General features: G+C 43.3%; 1 protein-coding gene across 1 annotated transcript in view; it reads right to left on the bottom strand.

The window, feature by feature from the left end:
- Window positions 1–24,417, bottom strand: part of atp2b3b (ATPase plasma membrane Ca2+ transporting 3b) — a gene marked incomplete at its 5' end in the record, with an annotated part of 41,627 nt that overhangs the window by 5,575 nt on the left and 11,635 nt on the right. Inside the window, 19 exon segments of the mRNA XM_080444097.1 lie at window positions 3,882–4,047; window positions 5,391–5,573; window positions 5,918–6,025; window positions 7,994–8,205; window positions 8,422–8,635; window positions 9,591–9,782; window positions 10,446–10,552; window positions 11,501–11,588; window positions 12,439–12,618; window positions 12,878–13,036; window positions 13,250–13,325; window positions 15,503–15,609; window positions 17,255–17,389; window positions 18,315–18,424; window positions 19,957–20,089; window positions 20,755–20,897; window positions 21,682–21,753; window positions 23,770–23,931; window positions 24,380–24,417. The exon segment at window positions 24,380–24,417 is cut by the window's right edge and continues 4 nt beyond it. Of these exon segments, the coding sequence (XP_080300223.1) occupies window positions 3,882–4,047; window positions 5,391–5,573; window positions 5,918–6,025; window positions 7,994–8,205; window positions 8,422–8,635; window positions 9,591–9,782; window positions 10,446–10,552; window positions 11,501–11,588; window positions 12,439–12,618; window positions 12,878–13,036; window positions 13,250–13,325; window positions 15,503–15,609; window positions 17,255–17,389; window positions 18,315–18,424; window positions 19,957–20,089; window positions 20,755–20,897; window positions 21,682–21,753; window positions 23,770–23,931; window positions 24,380–24,417 (2,585 nt within the window).

Raw genomic sequence — 24,417 nt, 5'->3', positions numbered from 1 at the left:
ATACCTTCAAATTGCACACAGAGACATAAAAAAGCATCCATGAGTTTGTCTGACTGTGGATAAGTACACTGTAACATTGTGTTAATTTCTCCAAAGAGTGTACAAATGGAACCAAATGGATTTGTATATTAGCACTAAGGATTTAATCAGGGTTTTTCCTGCAGCGAGGAATTCTTAGTGCCCTCCAAAAAAGGTTTTCACCACCCCAAAGTAAAATCGGCAGCATCAAAATGATATGAGTTGAGAACAAAATATGTATCCTTGGTGCCCAAGTAAGACAAACTGTTATTTGCCTAACAAATGAATCACTATAGGCTTGTAGCCCATCATCTGTAGCCTGGTATCCAGCCTGCTTCGCTACGTTCGGCGGACTTTATTTTCTCTCTTCGCTTCTCAGTCTGGAAAGCCTCCTATCTCCAAGGGAGGCGGGACATGGCATAAGGTAGGAATCAAACCGTGGCTTCTGATTGGTCTGTGGTACGGGGCGGGACAAAAAAAACAGTGTGATCGTTGTGATTCGTCATTCGTTTGAACAACATCCAATCAGCAACGACGTTGCCCAACGTAACATATGTAGTTCCAGTGTAGTTCTGCAAAACGAGTCAATAGGGTGCTCTCCAGACTGAGAAGCGAAGAGAGAAAAAAAAGTCCGCCAAACGTAGCGAAGCAGGCTGGATCCCAGGCTACATCATCTGCCTCTTTGAATAGTTTATGCAATGGCATTCCACTCCACTCGTAAATCCTGATTGCCTAACTCTGGCCTGACTTGAATCATGACTTGAATGTTAATTGAAGGATCTAATTCAGGGCACATTTAATTCCAAGTTAAATGCTTGTGCTCTGCCATTACCACTTAGTTTTTTCCAAATCCTTTGCTTACTCACCATCAGAAATTAAGTCACAAGAGGGCGACTTAGGGTCTAAATGAAAACATGTCGCACTCAACAGTTGAGTAATATATTTGTACACAACAATCCCTTTAGAGGAAAACTAGAAAAATGTGCTCCTCGGAGCACAGGTCTCCGCCAGGTCAATCTTAGCCAATCAGGATGAAATATGAAAAATCGGACAGGTCCATCATAATAACATGTCTGACAAAATCTGAGGAGTAATAGCATTTTTTTTTTTGTGCAAAAATCAGCCTCATGGTGGCGCTATAACAGGCGTTCATGATTTGAGGTATTTTGTTCAAAACGGACCACTCCTGCAAACTTTAGATGCCAATCTTAGCCAATCAGGATGGTATGACTATAGACATAATGTGTACCGATTTGTGTGATGTTTGGACAAAATCTGTAGGAGTAAAATAGTTTTGCGCCTCCTGGTGGCGCTATAACAGGCCATTGTGAAAAATGTGGGGCAGAGGTTCTGTCTGCTTTGGTTTCCAGGGAGTTTGTGTGCATAGTTTCACGTCGATCGAGCCAACGGTGCCGGAGATTAGCTGTCCACAGACAGACGGACGGACGGACAATAACAAAGGGGTAGGGGGTGCTAACTTGAAACCAAAAGCACCCCCATTAAACACTTTGTTGATCCCTTCGTCCCTCCCTCATAAGTGCTAGGACTGGAGTCGCTAATAAAGAGCTTTGGCTCTGGATGGTGTATATGAACTGTATAGCCTACGTGAAGGAGTCAAAAACCCATTCGAGGGAAACAGAGAATAGCATGGTGTCAGCAGTGCCCACGTGAATCTGTCTGCATCTACAACACCTACCGATGATGAAGCAAAGTGAGCTATATCTATTACACCTACTGATGATGAAGCAAAGTGAGCTGCAACTACTACACCTACCGATGATGAAGCAAAGTGAGCTACATCTCCTACACCTATTGATGATGAAGCATAGTGAGAAGCAGGGGAGGGGGTGGGGGAGGGGAGCAGGGGTAAGTAAGGAGAAGCAACTCAGGAGGCGCCGTGAGTATACAGATGAGACAAGTAAATGAAGAGACAGCTCAAACACACACAGACGCATATACAAACATACAAATATAGGTTCACACATTCACACACGGACAGAGAAACATGAAACACACAGGGACCAGTCTCATCTGCGGCTCTCGTCACATCAGCTTTGCCATGCGCACACACACCCGCAAGCATACAAACACCTATATACAGACACACGCAGAACTGACATAAAACTAAAATAGTAAAAATGGACAGAAAATGAAGGATGGTTTGACACTGTCCTACTAAGGAAGTGAAAGGATGTACAGTAGTTGAAAGAAGTATGAGGGAACGGAATAAAAAAGGCACATATTTAAAGAATTTAAAAAAAGAAAATTTCACGAAAAGGAATCTTATCAATTTGCTACGCAAGAGCCTGTATTTAGATCTGGTCAAATCTAAATACTTTCAGAATGTCTACAAAACAACATCTCTACTCAGGATTAACATATTACAACACAGTTCACACGTCTCTGTTGCCTTCAAGCCAACTGGGAACCTGCAACATCTCCCGAAAACAGAGGACAGAGGAGAAAGTGATAACTGTGATGGAAAGACAGAGAGAGAAATAAACAGAGAGGACAGGGAGAAAGAGGATTTGGAGACATCGGGGAGAGGTGAGAGCCAAACTTGTGACGTCAGAGCTGTAGAATGCTGTTACGGGAGAGCAAAACAACAATTGACAACAATGGCGGCACCAAACTAAAATGAGAGGCATAGGCAGAAGAATTGCAGAAGGCCACTGCGACAGAGGACACTTCACGGGTGACAATCTCAGAAACAGCAGCGTATCACTGGGCTTTTATACTCGAAGGTTTACAGTTTAACGGAGCATTGCATAAGCCATGTAGAAAGCCATTTGCGTTGTGATGAGTATGCATTCTACAGCACAGTGAAAATCTAATTATTGGCTGTTTTTTTCAAAATAGGAGATGTTAATTAATTAATTCTATAACATCACTATAATCACACACATCAATCACACCACTTAAGGTAATTGTGTACAACAGTAGCCAACCATAGTAACCATGCTTGACCTCATAAACAGACAGGAAGTTACATATGGTGCAGGAAGGAGGTGCCATTCTTCTCTCTGATCTTTGGACCGATGTCAACTTTTAGCTGACCATCCCATTTTGGTTATACACTTCTCAATGTTCTGTCCCTCATTTGAATATTTTTTTTCTTTAACTTTGTTAACAGGTAGTTTCAGGTAACAGCAGAGGGCGCCGTTTTTTTGATGATGGGTTCCCAGATTGTTTCAGGTATAATTGAAAACCTTTCCACCTCGGGAAACCATCACGGCCTCTTAGACAGAAAGAGAATGACAGTTCTCCCCCCACCCCCCAACACCATTTAACATGGAACAAAACTCCACGCTGGGAACGGACTAGGACCAGACCAGACCAGACCAGACCAGACCAGACCAGACCAGACCAGACCAGACCAGACCAGACCAGACTAGACTAGTCCAGACCAGACAAGTAAAGACCAGGACAGATCCGTCCGGGACTGGGTGCTGTTTGATAAGGAGAGTAGAGAGGAGAGGAGAGGAGACAACACACACACACACACACACACATACGAGCAGCGAGCCACAACCATAAAGTATTACTGCAGTCCACGTGCCGTGCAGAAGTGTCTGTTTGTGTGTGTGTGTGTGTGTGTGTGTGTGTGTGTGTGTGTGTGTGTGTGTGTGTGTGTGTGTGTGTGTGTGTGTGTGTGTGTGGGTGTGGGTGTGTGTGTGGGTGTGTGTGTGTGTGTGTGTGTGTGTGTGTGTGTGTGTGTGTGTGTGTGTCCAAGAGAAGGCAAATGAATGCATGCATGTACAGTATATGTTTTGCGTGTATGTATGTCCTTCATGGTGGTCATTGTCCGTGCGTATGCAACTATGTCAACGGTAATCATGTGTACGTGCGTTCGGCTGACTCACTCCCAGGAGCGGGGCTGGTATTGGCTGTGGCGGTGGAGAGAGCTACATGAGAGGGGGTAGAGAGTGTGTTTACGTCGTGGAGTTGACTGAGCACGGAGGAGCGCCGTCTCGCAGCAGCAGCACCCTGAAACGAACCGCTTCGTTTGAACGTGCGTGCTACCTCCATCTGCAGGGCAGAGACAAAACAGCAACACTCAGCGAAGGGGGTTGGAAAAGTAGGTCTGTGTGTGTGTGTGCGTTTGTGCATGTAGGTGTAGCATATATATTTAAAATAGATGTACATTCAGGAATGTGTGTGTGTGTGTGTGTGTGTGTGTGTGTGTGTGTGTGTGTGTGTGTGTGTGTGTGTGTGTGTGTGTGTGTGTGTGTGTGTGTGTGTGTGTGTGTGTGTGTGTGTGTGTGTGTGTGTGTGTGTGTGTGTGTGTGCGTGCGTGCGTGCGTGCGTGTGTGTGTGTGTGTGTGTGTGCGTGTGTGTGCGTGCGTGCGCGTGTGTTTGTGCGTGTGTTTGTGCGTGCGTGTGTGTTTGTTCACACTCTCAGACCAAACCCTCCAGATGAAGATTTTTTAAAATTACCCAAACAAGAGGCTCTTTTACTGGCATGTAGAACAGTGTGAGAATCAAGCAGTCAGGACTCAGGAGCCTGTGTATTCATTCTATCTCATAGGCTATACAAACACAGGCACGTGCTCAAAGACACCCACAACCATAGACACTTTCAAGCAAGTAGGATTTATTTGTCCCTCTCTTTTAATGAATGTCTAAAATATCAGTTGTACAGTGGAGTTAGAGACTCGAGACGTTGAGCTGAACAGAACAGTTAGCTGTGTTTGGAGAGAAGTGGAATCATTACATTTGGCACAAGTCAATAAAACAGAAAGAAAGGAGAGAGAGAGAGAGATTCTGGGTTTTGAAAGACAGAGGAATAATTATGCAAAAACACATCTGGTTATGCTTATCTATCAAACACAAATCCAAATGAAAGGCTCGTAACATTTGCAAGATTATCTAGTACGGCTAAAAAGCATCATAACAGATTTAGAAAGGTTGTCTTTTTAATTATTTCTTTCCAGAAGGCTCTCCCTTATGCTTCATGCTGGCATCAAAAAAGGCCATGATATACTGTACTGTACTAGCCTTTTAGTTGGATGTTGCTATGGAATTTTGCAACAACATTCTTTGATCATACAGTGTTTGGTAAAAAATGATGTTGCAAAAAAATCATCATCATCATCATCATCATCATCATCATCATCATCATCATACTATTATTATTATTATAATAATAATAATAATAATAATAATAATAATAATAATAATAATAATAATTATTATTATTATTATAAAAGTCATAGTCCCAATTGTCCACTGCTATGAGCAGTAAAACATTTTACCTGTGTTGGCCATTTGAAGCATGCCACTTCTCATTAACAACCTAAAGTTTACGTAATAGTAAGACATTTCAACAGGAAGAGTGACTGAGTTCTCAGGGTGATCTCTGATAACAGTACCTGGGTCTGGATGCGATTGAGGCCTCTGAACCAGAGGATCTGTCCGCGGCGCAACTCTCGTTCGGCACAGTCAATCTCCTCTTCATCGTCTGCCATGTCCTCATCTTCCTCCCCTGGGGGCTCCAGGCCTAGCCCCGCCTCTTTCAGGCATGGCAATCGATCGGTCGGCACCGTGCAGATCAGCTGTTGGCCGGGTGATACACAGGAATAGTTTTCAGGTGACAAATAGACAGTGTGCAACCTAACTGCCTAATTCTGTAACCTTAGCAGATATACTGAATAGAATAGAATAGAATAGAATAGAATAGAATAGAATAGAATAGAATAGAATAGAATAGAATACAACAATACAATAGAATACAACATTACAATAGAATACAATGATAGATGTAATTGTGTGTGAGAATATAAAATGCTCCCCTTAGCTTTGCCTGAGGAGAGGGGGAAAAAGTGTCTGTTTACTGTAAACAGACTATGCTGGATCAGCATGTGCAGTTTGTCTCTACAGCTTGAAGTACAGTACTTACCTGCCCCCAGAGCAGCTCTCCAACTCCCACAAACAGACACCAGAGCCACTGCTCTACATTAAGAGGGGCACAGCTGAAGGGCTTCCCTCCCCACTGCACTATCACGATCTGCAGTAGAAACACAGAGAGACATCATTTCTGTTATGCCTGCACCTGTACCACAGCTGTAAAGTAAGACACATAGGTAGGAAGCATCTTCAGTGAACGCTTCTCCTCATTATTACCATGACCACTTGCAGTGGACAATACGCCTGCTAAAACCTTGTACACACAACACACACACGCACGCACGCACGCACGCACGCACGCACGCACGCACGCACGCACGCGCACACACACACACACACACACACACACACACACACACACACACAGCGCAAAATGTAATCACTGTACCATCATCTTTGTATAAATCACAAGATATAATGTACAACAATATTATTGCTCCACTACACAGCAATCAAAAGTGGAAAAAGTATATAATCACTGCAACAGCAAATGCTGATATCGCGTCTATCCCAAACTACGGTCGATGCACAGGAAGACATTTTTACAGTTGCACTTCACCCCAAATTATCTATCATCCTCTTTAAGTAAGGTGTATATATGCAGCCGCCAGCCAAGGCCGCTAGCCTTTCTTTATGGCCCTTAGCAGTGCCAAGTAATCCATTCTCACCATTTTACTGTCTATAGACAGTGGAGATATAAAAATAATTTTAGTAGCCATAGTGTTTACATCATGCTTGCATGCAAGCAGAAGTATTACGTTTTTTTTTTTTTAAGGTCAATTATGACCACTTCTGCACAGGAAATATGGTACAAAGAAGTATCACTCTTACTGTTGACTGTGATTATAACACTAGCCTACCTGTATTTATGCACGTTACACAGTGAGCAGGGAAATTTACTTAAATAGTCACAACGTTGAGGCCCCACTTCAGTTACATACAGGTCAATTCAACACCTTCTGCTCAGACACAAAAAGACAATCTAATTTACATCCAGGACAAGTGCCTTGAGTGAATGGTTTGATTTATTGGACAATTTCACACTCAAGAAAGAACAGGGGCAGTTTTGCTATAACTGTACCATTAAACAGGTCACGCTGATAGCTGACTAGGCCACCAGGACATTAACCACATAATCGCAATGTACCTGGTTCGATTCCAGCTCGAGACCTGTGTTGCATGTATTCTCCCCTCACCCAAACGCCTGTCTCTCTAGTCTCTACACTGTCTGGTATAAATAACAGCAAACATCTACCTTAAATAAATTCTCTTAATGAAAACCCCCTGCACCATCAAACCAAAGGTCAGGATAACTCAGTATAGTCATTAACCACTTAAGCCCTACTTTATAATATGACGTACCATGTATTTCCACCGTAGTATACAACGTGGTCATCAGTTTCCACGGGACACTCAAACTACTCTACTTGAAGTGGCTGTTGTTGGGGACAACATTTTGAATGCGATCATTTACAGCAGGAAATAAACAAGGCTTATCTGAGTGACAGTGTCACCACAACATCAATACAGCGCAGTCATAACTTTATACACAATGTGTATCACATATCGTAATTCTACCCTTCTCTCTCTCTCTCTCTCTCTCTCTCTCTCTCTCTCTCTCTCTCTCTCTCTCTCTCTCTCTCTCCATTTATTCTCTGTCCTTCTTTTTCTCCTCATCATCTGCATGCATGGCAAAGGTCTCTGGTGCCATGGGAACAGGCTGGAGGTAATCACAGATTAACTAAAAGGACAACCACACACTTCTTTCCTTTCTCTGTAAATGAAGACTCCAACAACCCCACGCACGCACGCACGCACGCACGCACGCACGCACGCACGCACGCACGCACGCACGCACGCACGCACGCACGCACGCACGCACGCACGCACGCACGCACGCACGCACGCACGCACGCACGCACGCACGCACGCACGCACGCACGCACGCACGCACGCACGCACGCACGCACGCACGCACGCACGCACGCACGCACGCACGCACGCACGCACGCACGCACGCACACACACACACACAGACACAAACCACTCCTCCCAGTGTGTGACTTACCTGAATAAGGAAGGTCCCAAGTACAATGGAGCAGAAGATGGGGTTGCGGAAGATGCCGTCGAAGACGTTGCGCTCGCCGTGTATCTTGCGCGCGTTGATCTCGTTGAAGAGCTGCATGAGCACGAAGGTGTTGAATATGATGGTGTAGTGCTCGGACGGCGGGGAGTGGAGCGGCGCGTGGCGGCCGCAGTCGATGTTGAAGATGTGCTCGCCTGGTCAGGGAGAGGAGTGGGAGGGACATGTTCTTTCATTAGTAGTGGTCTAGTGGGGGTGGGGGGAACTGGACTGTATGCGTGTTTGTGCCTGTATGTGCATATTATTCGTCAGTGTCTTCATAGGTGTGTGCATGTGTGCGTGCGTGCGTGCGTGCGTGCATTTTTTGTCTCTTCGGGTGTGTTTCTGTATGTGTCTGTTTGCGTGTACAGTACCTACGAACAGCAGGGTAAAGATGATGACCAGTTGGTACACTCCATGCCCCAGGATGTTCTTCATCATGGTCAGGGAGATGAGGGGGTTGTTGCGGCCGTACGGCTTCCTCATCAGCAGGGCCTCAGTGGGGGGCTCGGTGGCCAGGGCCAGAGATGCAAGCGTATCCATGATCAGATTGACCCACAGCATTTGTACTGCCTTCAGAGGGGAATCCTAGAGAGAGATAATGAGGGAGAGAGGGGAGGGCAACATTGCGATGGTGAGTGATATTTCTGGGTGCAACTGGAACATCTATGTCAGGCAGGGTGGGAAACCTACACAGTAAAATACTTAGTGTTAATGTAACTGTTAATGGACCTGTGAGGTTTAAATGAACACTGGGGATATAACTGTGTAAAGGGCTTTTCAATGAGAGGTGAGCGGGCAGGTAAGAGGGGCGTAGGCAATCTGACAGACAGAGCGACAAGTGGGCGCACTGCAGTGAAAGTGTTCATGTTTGTTTCACGCATACACCCGCCCGCAACAAGAACTTCTATCTATCTATCTGCAAGCAGGACAATGATCTGACACGGCTGAAGCAAGCGTACTGTAGATCATGTGGCGTTTACTCACGGAACGATTGTCTGTCTGTGTATTCTTCACAGGAGAAGCACGGTGTGACTGTGAGTCTGTGACCAATGATCCAAGTTAGAACGCAGGCGTTGTGTCACTCCCCATCTGAAAAGCCCTTAACATTGTCCACCAGCCAAATGCTGGTATATTCTGACCATGGCTGGTAAGTTTGTCTGTACACAAACAGACATTTGGGCAGGTGTCCAACATCCAAAGATTCTATTTATACAAATCTTATTTGACTTAGTAATAGTGCAAGTGACCCATACATTTTGTAGTCTGCAAGCAACTGTTGTCGGTGAATAAAAAACGTACATTCTTCCCTGGTGTCAGGGTGCATGTACAATAGAGCCATGTTTATCTAAAACCTCACTCGGTCGCTATGCCAACACAGACAATTGCACACGTTCAACACGTCTCTAATCCACCTGAAATGCACGTCATTGACACCTGGGAGCAAACACCTGGAACAACCACTGAGCCGCGACGCTGCTCTGCACATAATTATGTCGGTCGGTATGTTTGTCAACAATCCCCACCTTGAGCGGCAGTGTACCTGAGTGATGCAAGCCCCAGTGAAGGCCACGATAACGGCTACTACGTTGACGGTCAGCTGAAACTGGAGAAACTTGGAGATGCTGTCGTAGACGTTGCGTCCCCACATCACTGCTTTGACAATGCTGCTGAAGTTGTCGTCGGTCAAGATGATGTCTGACGCTTCCTTGGCCACGTCTGTCCCTGCAATACCCTGAGAGACAGAGGGGGGGGGGGGAGAGTTAAAACATGCAGGGAGAATGTATCAGAGAGGAAGGATGTGTTGATTGGGGCTCACGTATAGCAGTGGTTCTCAAACATTTCCATGTCAAGGACCCCCACATTGATATGCATTTGGCCAAGGACCCTAATCCGAAAAGATTCTGTGCCAGGGACCCCTATAAGAGAATTAAAAGTTTTTCAAGCTTTTCCCAGATTTTTTCAGATGTTTTGGATCTACAAGCTCACAACGCGTGGCCATTGAGGCATTGTGAGCTTGAAAATCTAAAATGTACGAATAGCCAAAGTCTAACATAAGGTTAAAGTGGTTAAACTGATTGTTAAAGTGATTTTAAATTAACTCATTTTACTGGGGACCCCCTGGAACCCCCTCAAGAACTCCTGGGGGTCCCGGGCCCGTCTTTGAGAACCACTGCAGTGGAGTAGATGCAGGATAAGGGTTCATGCAGTGGAAAAACTGGGATATCCTCACACTTCATTACAGTTATATACTTTTATTATACTGTACTAAGTACTTACTTTAATATTGACTAAAACAAAGCAATGCTTCATCAGGCAAATCCATTGTTTTTCTTTAGTAAGAGATTTAAATAAATAAGTAAAAGTATACATTTAAAATTTAAAAACAGAAAGTTACCATGGCAAAGCCCACATCAGCCTTTTTCAGTGCTGGCCCGTCATTGGTTCCATCCCCTGTTACCGCGACGACCTGCCTCAGCTCTAAGACGGTGCTGTCCATGATACCTGAACAAATTTGGGGGAAATTAGGTGGTAAACTGCATGTGCGCGTGTGTGTGTGTGTGTGTGTGTGTGCGTGTGCGTGTGCGTGTGCGTGTGCGTGTGTGTGTGTGTGTGTGTGTGTGTGTGTGTGTGTGTGTGTGTGTGTGTGCGTGTGTGTGTGTGTGTGTGTGTGTGTGTGTGTGTGTGCGTGTGTGTGTGTGTGTGTGTGTGTGTCTGTCTGTCTGTCTGTATGTATGTACAGTATGTGTATCAGAGGTAGGTCTTTGGGTTTGAACACAAATGTGGATACAGTATATGCATAAACACAGGCATGTCCTCGGATTAATGACTCACTCAAACTCACGCTCATGACTCTGGCATTTTGGCTCATGGGCTACAGGGATTTTCACTGCCATCATAATTAGAAGCCTGCTAAGGCAACTTGCCATAAATGCTTTTCACTGTGAATAGATTGTATATTCCTCATTTTACTCAATGTAGATTTACGGTCCATATTTATGATGCTGTACAGATATATAGGCCATATACCACTTAGGCTAAATAATGTAAAGTTCTTACCGGATAAAGATTTTATATCGCTCATTATCCACTGTGGACTGACTGTATGTATACATATACAGTATATTACCCATACTACTGGGGATAGATTGTTCATGTACACTTTAACTACATTTACATTTATGCCTGTTAATAGCTCATACAACATCCTCTGTGGTCCAAGTGCAGAGGGCCAAGCAAGACCCTAATCCCAGTACGTTACTACCTGTTAAATCTTATTTGTTTTAATATATTTTTTCAATTCTTGAAGGTTACATGTATCTCTTTTTTGGCATCTGTCCTGTGTTTCATACTGCAGTACTGCTATGATAAATACATTTCCCTTGTGGGATCAATAAAGGTATCTCTATCTATGTGCGCTTCGCTTTGGAAATGGCAAAACCTGCAGCTCACCTTTGACCAGTGTGTGTTTGTCAGTTGGCGAGGAGCGAGCCAGCACACGGAGTCTGGGCCAGACCTTGTCAATTCGTTCCTGTTCAATCTGTCAGTTAGAAGGAGAGGGCGGGGTTTAGGGTGTGACAATGGTAAATAATGATCATTAGAGACCTACAGTAGATTGTCCTCTGTACTTTCAGCCGATGTCACAGTACGGACTAAAGGCTTATCTAAAGTATAGAAACGATAATCTCCTGTGCAGACAGAAGCAAAACAGAGTGTACTCTTGATTAGAGTATGAACTTAAATGCATAGGAATGCTGTGTCATGGCACCAAATAACTAATGTGACAGCGACCCTAGGCACATATTATTTACAGCGCATTATGCACCATCTAAAGTGGACCCATGTGTATACTCTGATGAAAGGCCACAGATTGAATATTTTATTGGATATTATTTTCAATTATGAAAATAAAAACTGGTCTGGCATTTTTAGTTTCCAGGACAGATCCTGTACTGTAGCTTTGAGAGAATGCCATTGAATCGGTGAATTCCTATTTAGAAGCCTTGCTTGGATATTAGCTTAAAAGGAGGATATTGAATTTGATCCATAGGTTTATTTCTAAGTGGACTACCAATACATGTATAAAGACCATGTTTTTACGGCATGGCAGAAGGCCGAGCCATCTACAACAGGACTTATCTGTGTGTATATACAGTATTTACAATATGTCTGTATGACTGTATGACTGTATGAAAGGGAAACTGAGAGCAGAGAGGGAGAATGTCATCAGGCAGAATCAAACCGAGGTCGTTGCAATTGCGTAGTCGACACACTGTCCGATCAGCTATTTTGTAGCACCACAAATTCAAACTCATTTTATTTGCAAATAAACGTTCCCAATGGAAGTGACTTTGACTCGTTGCTAGTGCATGTTCACACATCCCACTCACCTCTCCTTTCTCATTCCTGATTCGTCGGTTGAATTCTTTGCCGTCTATGCAGAGAAAGTCGTCCCCAGGTTGAATGATGCCACACTTGACAGCTATGGCCCTGGCTGTGTTGAGGTTGTCACCAGTCACCATCCGCACAGTGATGCCTGCTTTCTGGCATTGAAGAATGGCATTCGGCACCTTAGAGAGAGAATGTTGCTTTAACAAAACTTTAAACTGTGTTTGTTGTAACGCAATTAATCTGATTGACAAAAAACTAAACAAATTAAACTCTGCTAAGATATTTATATAGTAACTTGCCCACTGGTTGAGAATCACTGATATACTACAGTACACACACACGCACGCACGCACGCACGCACGCACGCACGCACGCACGCACGCACGCACGCACACGCACACACATGCACACACACGCCCGCCTCCATTATACGCCTACCTCAGGTCGTACAGGGTCCTCTATCCCCACCACAGTGATGCAGGTCAGCTCAGCCAGTATGTCTGCCTCGTTCTCCCAATCTGGCTCCGGACTACCCGTCAGGTCACGGTATGCAACGCAGATGGTCCTCAAGCCCTCACATGCCATTGGCTCAATCACCTGCCAATCAATCAATAAAACTTGTTCAGGAAGCAGTTTACCATCCTATGAGCCATGACGCATCAGTTACTGTATTTAAGCCTACTTGTATCTTTTTTATTTAAAAAAAGAAATGTTTTACTTACTTTACTTGGGGCTAACCCTATTAAAAAAAATTGTTCACATTCAAAACATAAAGTGCAGAAGCTGGAGAAAGCAAAATGTTCAGCTCACCTGTTTGATCATATCTTCTCTGTCGCGTGGCCGGAAAATGCGAGCCTCACCGTTGTTATCCAGGATTTTGGAACACCTGGAGAGAGATTACAATTACAATTTCAACGTATAATTTAGACATCTTATCCAGAGAGATTTACAGTGCAAGTGTGAAATCGAGTAAATTGCATGAACCGTATAGTCAACAAATTACCCTGGTCAATAAACGACAATGATCACGTAAGTCGAGTGCAAAGAAAAACAATTTGTAAGAAACTAGGATACAGGGAAACATCAAACCTGGCATTTGTCTAAAACATGCTACTGTCTAACATTCTTAGAATTTGTGGTCGAGCAAGCAGAATGTTTTCTCTCTACTGTAAATACAAAATAACATATTTGAACAATTAACCAACATACTGTATCTGAATAGTAATAACTAGCATCTATCAAAATAGCCATCAAGAAGGGATACAAGGAAAGACAAAACTCTAGCGGGTCAGGTGGACCTAAAGATGCGAGGTTGCAGACTGCGGCGGAAAAAGGTCAAATTGAGTCTGCAGTCCTGACTGAATGGGTGAGGACATTCCACAGGGAGCCAGGGGGAGAATATTCTAGAACGCTTGGAGCACTGGACAGGGTGCCATAAGGAAGGCAGGGACAGATGTCCTGTGTTAGCTGATGTAAGTGTGCGGGAATAGGTGTAGGAGTGGATCATGTCCTGAAGGTAAGGGGGTGCCATGCCCTTGATTGCCTTGTATAGGCCATAACCAGTGTTTTTAACTGTGTGCAGGCAGCAACTGGAATCCGGTGGAGGGAACGTAAAAGAGATAGGTGAGTGAGATAGATGGAGGTGTGGTTGAAGTTCCATTCCTAACTCACTCACTTATTTTCCCACTCTTTGTTTTTTCTTTTCTTTTCTTTGCCAAATCTTTCCCATATCTCATACTGTCCCATTCCATTAGATCACAAGTTATGACTGAACATGAAAACACATTGCGTCAACATTTTGTGTCTCTACAGCAGTGGTTCTCAACCTGGGGGTCGCGACCCCCAGGGGGGTCGCCAAATAATTTGGGGGGGTCGCCAGATTTTTTGGTAAAGAAAAAAAAAAAAAAAAAAGTTTATATATATAGATTTTTTTTAACAAAATATTTTTTAATGTTATTATTAATTCATGTTTTATCAGTTAATTTACTAAATTCAAGATAAAAATATTTCATTATTAACATTAGGAACCCTAACCCTAACCCTAATAATTATCAAATAATCTATTATAATTAAATAACCTAACCCTAACGCTAAAACCGAAATAAAGTAACCAAAAACCGGGAAAAAACATACCCAATACGCCCAGAACCGCCCGCGTGCACGCGGGGGGTCGCGGGAAATAATATAATTATTTTGGGGGTTGCGGCCTGAAAAGGTTGAGAACCCCTGCTCTACAGCACCAGTTACACCTGGCATTAACTTGTGTCGCATATCCGAATTGTGTCGATACAATACTTTGCATTACACCTGCATGGTATAAACATGAAGCTTGGTGGATTGAAAGAAGTTAACTCTCTACTATTGTGTTACTGTCTGTCATCTGGGTAATCTCATGTAAATACATTGTTTTTTAAATATTCCCTGCTTGTTTAAACTACAAACTAAGTTGCCTATCACTTTTTCACCTTTTCCAGATCACCCAATCAGATTTGCAGTCTTACATGTGAATGTTATGAATTTTAGCACTATCCGATTCAATCCATTCAATAAAAACATACCTGAGGGTGCAAAGCCTCAGGTTTCAGCAACATTTCTAATTATGTAATTACAGGTATGACCTTGATGGTGACCGTGACCTTTGTCCTTATTGACCAAAAATGTAATCAACTCTTTTGGGCAGTCTAGTTCACTGCCACCAAGTTTCATGAAGAACAGAACTTATTGAGTTATTTTGTTCACAGACAGACAGACAGACAGACAGACAGACAGAAACACACACACACACGCATGCACACGCATGCACACACACACGCACACACACACACACACACACACACACACACACACACACACACACACACACACACACACACACACACACACACACACACACACACACACACACATACACTGAGGACTCATGTCAATACCCTGCCACACGTGGTAGAAAAGATGTTGATGGTGAAATCATCTATTCACCAGAAAATCTCTTCCATTTTATTTCCCCCTTCTGCCTCCCCATGCACTCCCTAAACTCCACCCATCCCTCTCCCTGACACTCACTTCCTGAGCAGGACCTCAGAAGCTCCTTTGCTGTAGATACGGAAGGAGCCATCAGGCAGCTTGATCACTGTACTCATGGACTTACGAGTGGAGTTGAATGTATACACCTAAGAAAGAGAGAGAGAGAGAAAGAGAGAGAGAGAGAGAGAGAGAGAGAGAGAGAGAGAGAGAGAGAGAGAGAGAGAGAGAGAGAGAGAGAGAATATGAGAATAAAGGGTCAACCACAACCCCGCCCCTGGCCCCTTAAGATTCCCGCCCATTGCAAGATTTTGGCCATCTTATACATTATGTTTATTGTCACTAAACAAAATAGTGACACACTCCAGCCTCAATGCAAACATATTGAGGCTACTGCTCACTTTTTTAATTAAGACATATACTGTAAAGTCAAAATAAATATTCTTGCATTGAGGCTGGAGAGGGTTTTCCTTGAGTTTACACTTTACAGTATGAGCCCACATAGCCCTTATTCTTTTGGTAAAGGCATCAGTTTCTGTTAACCCCACTAATGGTGGGGCTCTAAGGGTGGCTCTGTCTGTCTGTCTGTCTGTCTGTCTGTCTGTCTGTCTGTCTGTCTGTCTGTCTGTCTGTCTGTCTGTCTGTCTGTCTGTCTGTCTGTCTGTCTGTCTGTCTGTCTGTCTGTCTGTCTGTCTGTCTGTCTGTCTGTCTGTCTGTCTGTCTGTCTGTCTGTCTGTCTGTCTGTCTGTCTGTCTGTCTGTCTGTCTGTCTGTCCGTCCGTCTGTCCGTCTGTCCGTCTGTCTGTCTGTCCAACACTTTGGTTGTAAATAGGATATCTCAGAAAGTACTGGATGGATTACCACATACATTTCTGTGCATCTTCATTATCCTGGGAGGATGAACAGTACTGTTTTGGTGACCACATACTGCCTCTATCACCACCCATAGGCAACAATGTCCAATCGCAAACAACATATCTCAAAATTGAACTGTCAGATTACCATGAAACTTGCGGGATGCATTCGTACTCCCCAGAAGTTGAACCGTAACCATTTGAGTGTCCCTGTGATTGTTTGTCTAGCGCCACTGTCTGGCCAAAATGTACATTTTGCACACAAGATATCTTGTGAACTGCCATGAAATTGTCCATCCAACATTTTGGCCCCAAAACAATATATCTTCAATGCTACTATCTTTGGTGTAAGGAGCAGAGCAGCACAACTCTATAGGGGCAGCTAGCAGGGCTTCTAGCTTCTTAGTACAGTAGTAACTGTTATAATGGTCTCATGTCATAGCACAAGCCACACTACACAAATATGGCCCAAACATTACGACACAGTCAGAACATTGCCAGAGCCTATGATGCTGTGGATCGGCGTCCTTGACCCTGTCACAGTGAACAACCCAAGATGCTCACACCAAACTGTTTTGCCACAATGTGTGGAAATTTCATTTGGGATGCCTCTAAGACGTTAATATTATACACTATGTGGTTCCAATAACTCTAACCTGGGTCTGTACTCTACTACTGCTCACACTATTAGAAAACATTTATTTTCTTTGTATGGAAACCTGCACAATTTCCCTATTTATTGCATGTTTTCTGTATATATTCCTTGTGAAGCAAGTCGAGCTTCTCTGTGTATGACATGTGCTAAACAAATACAGTTAGACCCCATGCACCTGACTAATTTCCAGCTCAGTGAATGATTTTAAGTGACAAGATTACTTGCAGTTTGAATGTAAATTATGAGTGATGAAATCAAGGAAGGCTGGGTGTGAATAGTTCCCTACCTTGTAGAGCCTCTCCTCAGGGATCTGCTCTCTGACTGGAGCGTAGTCCTGATGCAGGTCCAACACAAAGCCCAGAAGACCACACTCTGTCTTGTTGCCCACCTGCTTCGGCAGACCCCCTTCCGAATCAGGTGGCTAAGGGAGAGAAAGAGAGAGAGAGACAAAGAGAGAGAGAGATAGAGAGAGAAAAATGAAAGAGCAGAAGAAGAAAAGAGCGGTATGTTAGGGATGGCGGCGGAAGATGTCAGGTTTGGAAGATAAATGAAGACAGAGGATAAGTTTGGAGAGGAAAAGACAGAGGGGGGAGAGAGTGGGGAGTGAGGGGTGAAAGGAAGGATGAATGAGGACAAAGAGAGTGATCCAGAAAGGGGGAATTATAATAAAGAAATGTATTGTGAAATGGTGAAATCATTTAAAAATGTAAACCCAAACAATGAACCAGAAAACCAGCAATGCTGATAGACAAGACAATATTTCATGCACTTCTACATAAATACATTAAATGACAGTGATACAGACATGCATTTTATGTCTGTATCACTGTCACGGCCCCTTGGCCTGGCCTGTCCTGTCAGAGTCTGCGCATGTGTGTGTGTGTGTGTGTGTGTGTGTGTGTGTGTGTGTGTGTGTGTGTGTGTGTGTGTGTGTGTGTGTGTGTGTGTGTGTGTGTGTGTGTGTGTGTGTGTGTTTGCGGATTCCCCTGTCTGTCTCTGTCTTCCCACAGGTCCTGCAAGCTGGGCAATTTTGGGATTCCAATCAGGTGCATTGGGTGCCCTATAAAATGCTGGGTAATTATAATGTCTCTCTGCTGTACTTCCCACGATTGCAGCAGTGTTTGATTCTCTTTGGTTAAGTTTGCACCAATTCAACATCCCACACTACATTTACCACACAGTGCTGACACCACTGATTTGACTGATTAACACACCATATTGTTATGTGTGGTATCATTAAGTTATTGTTTAGTTTGTAAATAAATGATTACTTAATGCACTTCTAAAACCTGTGTCTTCCTCCTTTTTGTTATGGCCTCACAAGCCAAGTCGTAACAATCACTCACCAAGATCTTGGAGGTGTAGGCGCTGTTGATAGAGATGGCGTTGACTATTAGATCCAGAGTCTTGGGGTTGACTTGCCCCGGGTCTGGGACCTCCCGGTGATGGACGTCACCTGGGTCACATCAAATATAACTTAAATCACATTGGCAGTAACAACATGTCTTCTTCTTCCTCTTCATCTCATTGATTGATTGATTGAAAATGTTATTAGGCAAAAGAATGTAAAACAACACAGTTACATTTATAATACTTTTGTCTAAAAGGTCCAACCAAAAAAGTCCTTGCGGACTTGTTTCCGTTGGGGTCCTTGAATTAATTTCATTGACATATATAGTAGCAACCAAACAGTTCAAAAATCAACATAAAAATACATAGAAAAAATACCACTATGTACAAAATATATATATATATATATATATATATATATATATATATATATATATATATATATATACAAAAAAAGGGGAGGGGGGTCGTCTGTCTACCGGGAAACTGGTACTACCTCCTCTTATGGCCTCCAGAAAGATGAGTTTTTAGGGCTGTTTTAAATGAGCCCAGAGAACAGCATTTTTTGAGGGATGGGGTTAGACTATTCCATACCTTGGTGGCCGTGCTGTAGAAGGAAAATTGAATCATCATTTATCAAATGCGGGGGGGGGGGGGGATTGTTTTCCAGACAGTTGTGACCAATGAGAGATTTTGTCAATTATCAACGCCGTTAGTGTGTCAAAAATTACATGAAACTATTTTGGCCCACATTGGAGAGAGAAGAGGTATCAAGACAACAAACCCAGAGCAAAGTTTAAAATTTAACTGGTATTAATTCACACATGCAAGGATAAGTGGGAACAGGGCATGTAGTATAATAACCACAAGCAAGCCCGTTTAAGTAACATATAAAGACTGTATAAATCTGACAAGATGGAGTATGGGAATGTCTTTTCATATGTGTGGGTTAATATTTCCAAGTTGGCCATTGGCATGACATTTTAAAGAGCGGATTGATCTGAAAAGTCCAGCTGAAAATTGTTCTTGGAGAAAAAAAAAATTTACGATTGAAATCCTGTGACTTAACCAACGTTTACTCCATTATTCAGGTATGATTAGCAACTTTTTTTTAAAGATATTTTTGGGGGCTTTTTGGCCTTTATTATTTTTTTAAAGATATGTTTTTGTCTTTTTCCGACAGGCAGGATTGGGATTCGAACCCGCGACAAGCTGTCGCCTAGGTGCCCAGACCACTACGGCAGCCGTCCGGGCCTTTTTGGCCTTTATTGACAGTATATAGTAGAGCGAGACAGGAAACAGCGACGGGGAATGACACACAGCAAAGGTTGTCGGGATTGGGATTCAAACCCACAACACGCGGTTTGCTTTAAAGCCCATATGTGAATTGCGCCTGGACCGCTTGGCCAGCAGACGCCCCAATTAGCAACATTTTAAGGACTATGGACAAAATAAACAAACAAAAAGTTGTAAATAAACAAAAAGTCTAAAAATAATACCATTAACAGGAAAATGGTCTACATGTTCATGTATGACATACGGCCGAAGTTGTGAATAGACAATGGCATGTACTGAAATAGTCCTTTATTAAGTCTGAAAAAGTTAAAGTCAGGTTTAAGTCAAATGAGTTGCACCAACCAATGAAAGTCTGCACTACAGTCATGCGGTTGGTGGTGAGGGTCCCTGTCTTGTCCGAGCAGATGGCTGTGGCGTTCCCCATGGTCTCACACGCGTCCAGGTGGCGCACAAGGTTGTTATCCTTCATCATTTTCTACACGGGAGACAGTGATAGAGAGCAGGTGGTGATTGGGTGAATGGGACATAGGGACAGAGAGAAGAAGAATGGGAGAGATGGATTGAAGAAAGCAAGGAGTGAGGGAGGGTGGGGTTGCAGTCATTATTGTTCATTTGACACACACAAGTTTAATGAGACAGAGCAACGGTAGTAACTCGGTTGTAACTTGTGTGCAATGTTGTGCTCACACCTGATCTGCTACACAAATGGTGTGCAACCAAGTAAATCACATGTCACATGATCAGAGGAGGGACACTCTTTTCTCTCTCTCTTCCTCTCTCACTGACATGCTTACATAGACACAAGATCTGGGTCAAACCATATTTGAAGGTAATTCTTAGCATTTCTAACCTACTTGGAGCACCAGATGGTGGCTGCATCATCGGATGAAATTAATTGACTTAAACTTTGTGGCAGCCTAAACTTTGTGGCATTTATTTCACTGCGTTGTCATTGTATTACTACTACTACTTCTGCTAGTAGAAAAATAAATTGAGAATTATTAACACTATTTAACGCAGGTCTGACTAACAGACACACACACACACACACACGCACACGCACACGCACACGCACACACACACACACACACACACACACACACACACACACACACACACACACACACAGTATGGGCATACCTTAACAGAATAAGCCAGAGAGATAGTGACAGCAAGTGGGAGGCCCTCGGGCACAGCGACTACCAGCACGGTGACTCCGATGATGAAGAACTTGACAAAGTATTGTACATAGACCGGAGTGCACTGTGCCATCCACACACGACCTGTAGCAACACAAACACAACACAAATCAATCCAACTCTACCATCAAATTGACTACAACTCATTCAGTGCCACTGATGTGTACACGTCCAATTTTTTTGCAAAGTCCAGAGCGCCAAAGATGTGTACACGTCCAAACTGTGTTTTCAGTGGTTTCCCACCAGATGGCGATGTTCTCTATCACACAAGTGATTTTTTTTCATCATCTAGTCACTATGAGTCATACAGATCCAGGAGATCACGTGATCCCAAGATGTTCTAATCCATCCACTTCCTGTTTGGTGTATTTGGGGAAAAAGCTGTATCTTGAGTTCTTTTTTTCCCGCTGCATTTGTGGCGAGACATGCTATATTCAACAGCCTGCAACAAGCGAAAGCGGTCGCGGTGCCTTTTTTTTTCTCTCGCGGAAGCACAGTGAACCCCTCCGTGGTTACCAACCGTCCTGGGATCGATCATACTGGATATAAATATTCTGTTACTACTTGAAAAGGTAAGGAAAAAAGTCACGGGCACTCAATTATTTATATTTATTTACTTGACACCGAATGAGTTTTAAACAGCTTGTACAACTTGTAACGATGTGTTATTACTCTTAATTATAAACATTTGACAGCGCAGTAAAGAAATACGTTTACATTTACTGACAGGGCAAGCTTAAGGGTCTGTGTGTGTGTGTATGTGTGTGTGTGTGTGTGTGTGTGTGTGTGTGTGTGTGTGTGTGTGTGTGTGTGTGTGTGTGTGTGTGTGTGTGTGTGTGTGTGTGTGTGTGTGTGTGTGTGGAAATACCTTCTATGACAAACGTCTCGATGACAAAGTAAAGAACCAGGATGATCACTGTGATTGCTGACATCACCAGGCCTGTTTGGAGATATTCAGAGAGGATTGGTCAGTCACAATCTTGCCCATTCTCTCTTGCTATTGGCTGATATCCTGTACTTTTCACTCTTTTTTTTTGTCGAAGCATTTTCATCCCAGTTGTTCTGGCACACCTCTTTCTTGCTGTTCAATACCGGTGGGTGTAAATTTGGGCCCCTTAGTGAGTCACAGACATTCCTCCATTCTAAATAGTAACCTACATTTTATTCTTATCGGTTAATGGTTAATTAACCATTAACGAGTTTCGGTTAACAGTAACAAAAACATTGAAAATGGACATCCTGTAAACCAACCATCCAATAATATTTGTGTTACATTAATTTATTTATTTGGGTTTTATGCCTTTTATTGATAGGATAGTAGTCTGACAGGAAATGGGGAGAGAGATGGGGAGTGACATGCAGCAAAGGCCGTCGGGATAGGGACTCGAACCTGCGATGCGCTGTCAGGCTACTTAGCCTAGTGCCTGGACCTCTACGCCAGCGGTCCAGGCCTGTGTTACATTTATTTTTTTACATATAATAAGGAATGTGTTCCATTGGCAACAAAAAAGGTCCCCAAGGGCCCAATTTGGCCTACGGGACGCCAGTTGAATATCACTGCTCTAGGGGCTATCAGGGATTTTAGACTCTCTGTCTTTTTTTCTTCTTCACCTTCAATTCAAGTAATGATCTAAAAAGCAGTGGTTCTCACTTCTCAGCTGGTTGGTTGTGACACAAAAGTGGGTCACGACTCATGACGTGTTCTCACAGTTCACAACGTACAGTATACGGGCAACGGGTGTGAAACTATGTGTCTAATATATTGGATAATTTCATAAACAGGAAACTGTGACCCACATAAAAAACAGCTGAGAACCAATGATCTACATGGGATGAAATGTCGCATTTTTTGGCATTCATCGTGGTGATTTAAAAGCTGTTTCCAGCTAGTAAACGTTTGTGGCTTGCAGTTGTTCAGTAATTAGCGTGTGAGCGGCTGCAGTTGCCAATTTATCACACTTGTTTTTTATCATCTCTCTTGACTTGACAGTCATTGATTTTGATGTTGTTTCTTTCCAGCATTTTCACCGTCAATTAAAACTAAAAAAACTTTTACTATACACAGTAAAATCTTCAATGTTCATTTAAAGCTATAATCCATAAAAAGTATGTCCTGAACCCGGGCCTCCTGCGCGAGCACAGAAACCTTTACTGCTGAGGGAAAGCTCATTTTGACAGGTGTTATTACGCATTGAGCTTCATGCAATACCTCTTGTCAACCAGTAATGGGCATACCCAACCAAAGGATTTAAATATCTCAAAAGAAGAACAGAGAGACTACCTACAATCACTGCTGTTGTATTATTTAGAAATGTTTCTAACCTCAGCCCCGAAGAAGGGAGCTTTGCTGGCAATTTTTTTTTTGTTCCTTATGTCCTAATCATTTATTTTTGCACTGGAAGTTACGAGTATTGCAGCAACTTTTTTAAATATTCTTATTGCTTGCTTTTGTTGGCTGGCACTTCAATACTATACAGGTGTGCATTGTATCTCCTTATACTTTGCAGTTATATTGTATTGACATACTGTACTCTATCCTCCAGATTGGTTCAATAAAATTGTTGTCATTAATAGAATTTTCCGGTTCGACAGGCTTTCCAAACTATATTTCGGAGAGTCAGGACATCTGGAGGTGCACGAGTTCCGAGAAAAAGTTCGGAGATAAAGTTCTGAGACCGCGCATCAGAAGTTCGGAATGACGTCAATTTGTAGTTATATCACCACTCTTTCCGAAGAAATGTTTCGACAGGAGCATGTACTGGGCATGTACTGGGTTTATCTCTGAGTGAACAAATGAACCACTGGTCCTCTGTCCTAATGCCACTCCTGAAGCACTTTGCAATTAACTGACTTCTGCATACGACACAGCTGCTACACAATACAAGACGATACTACAATATCAAAGTTTATTTACAAAATAAAGTTTAGTTTTTAGCATGGTTAGAGGTAGACTCACCAGCTTTGCCAATCTGAACAGCCAGTTTGGTGAGTTTGCCCTGAAGGACACTCTTCTCTTTCTTGGGAACATGGGTCTTCTTCTTCTCAGGCTCCACTTCTCCTCCCTCTGCACTCTTCAGAGGCTGCATCTCCATGGCAACACCCCCATCTTGCTTCTTGGCTGAAACAGGCACGCAAACATGTACAGGCGGATACAGACATGCGGACAAACAGATGCGCGAGCACACAAACACACACACACACACACACACACACACACACACACACACACACACACACACACACACACACACACACACACACACACACACACACACACGTGCACACGCACGCACAAATACACGGACACATGCACACACACGTGCACACACACACACACACAAATACACATGCGCACACACACACGCACACGCGCACACACACACACACACACGCACACGCACACGCGCACACACACACACACACACACACACACACACACACACACACACACACACACACACACACACACACACACACACACACACACACACACACACACACACACACACACAATACCTCATGACATCCATTAACTGTCATGGCACACAAGTCATGAGCTACGGTACCTTTGTTTTGATTATTTTCCACAGCTCCATCAGGTTGT

The sequence above is a fragment of the Gymnoscopelus braueri genome (genome assembly GCF_963280865.1).
Source record: "Gymnoscopelus braueri genome assembly, chromosome: 12".
NCBI lineage: Eukaryota > Metazoa > Chordata > Actinopteri > Myctophiformes > Myctophidae > Gymnoscopelus > Gymnoscopelus braueri.
The sequence above is the reverse complement of the archived record's forward strand: the minus strand, read 5'-3'. Positions and strand labels throughout refer to the sequence as shown.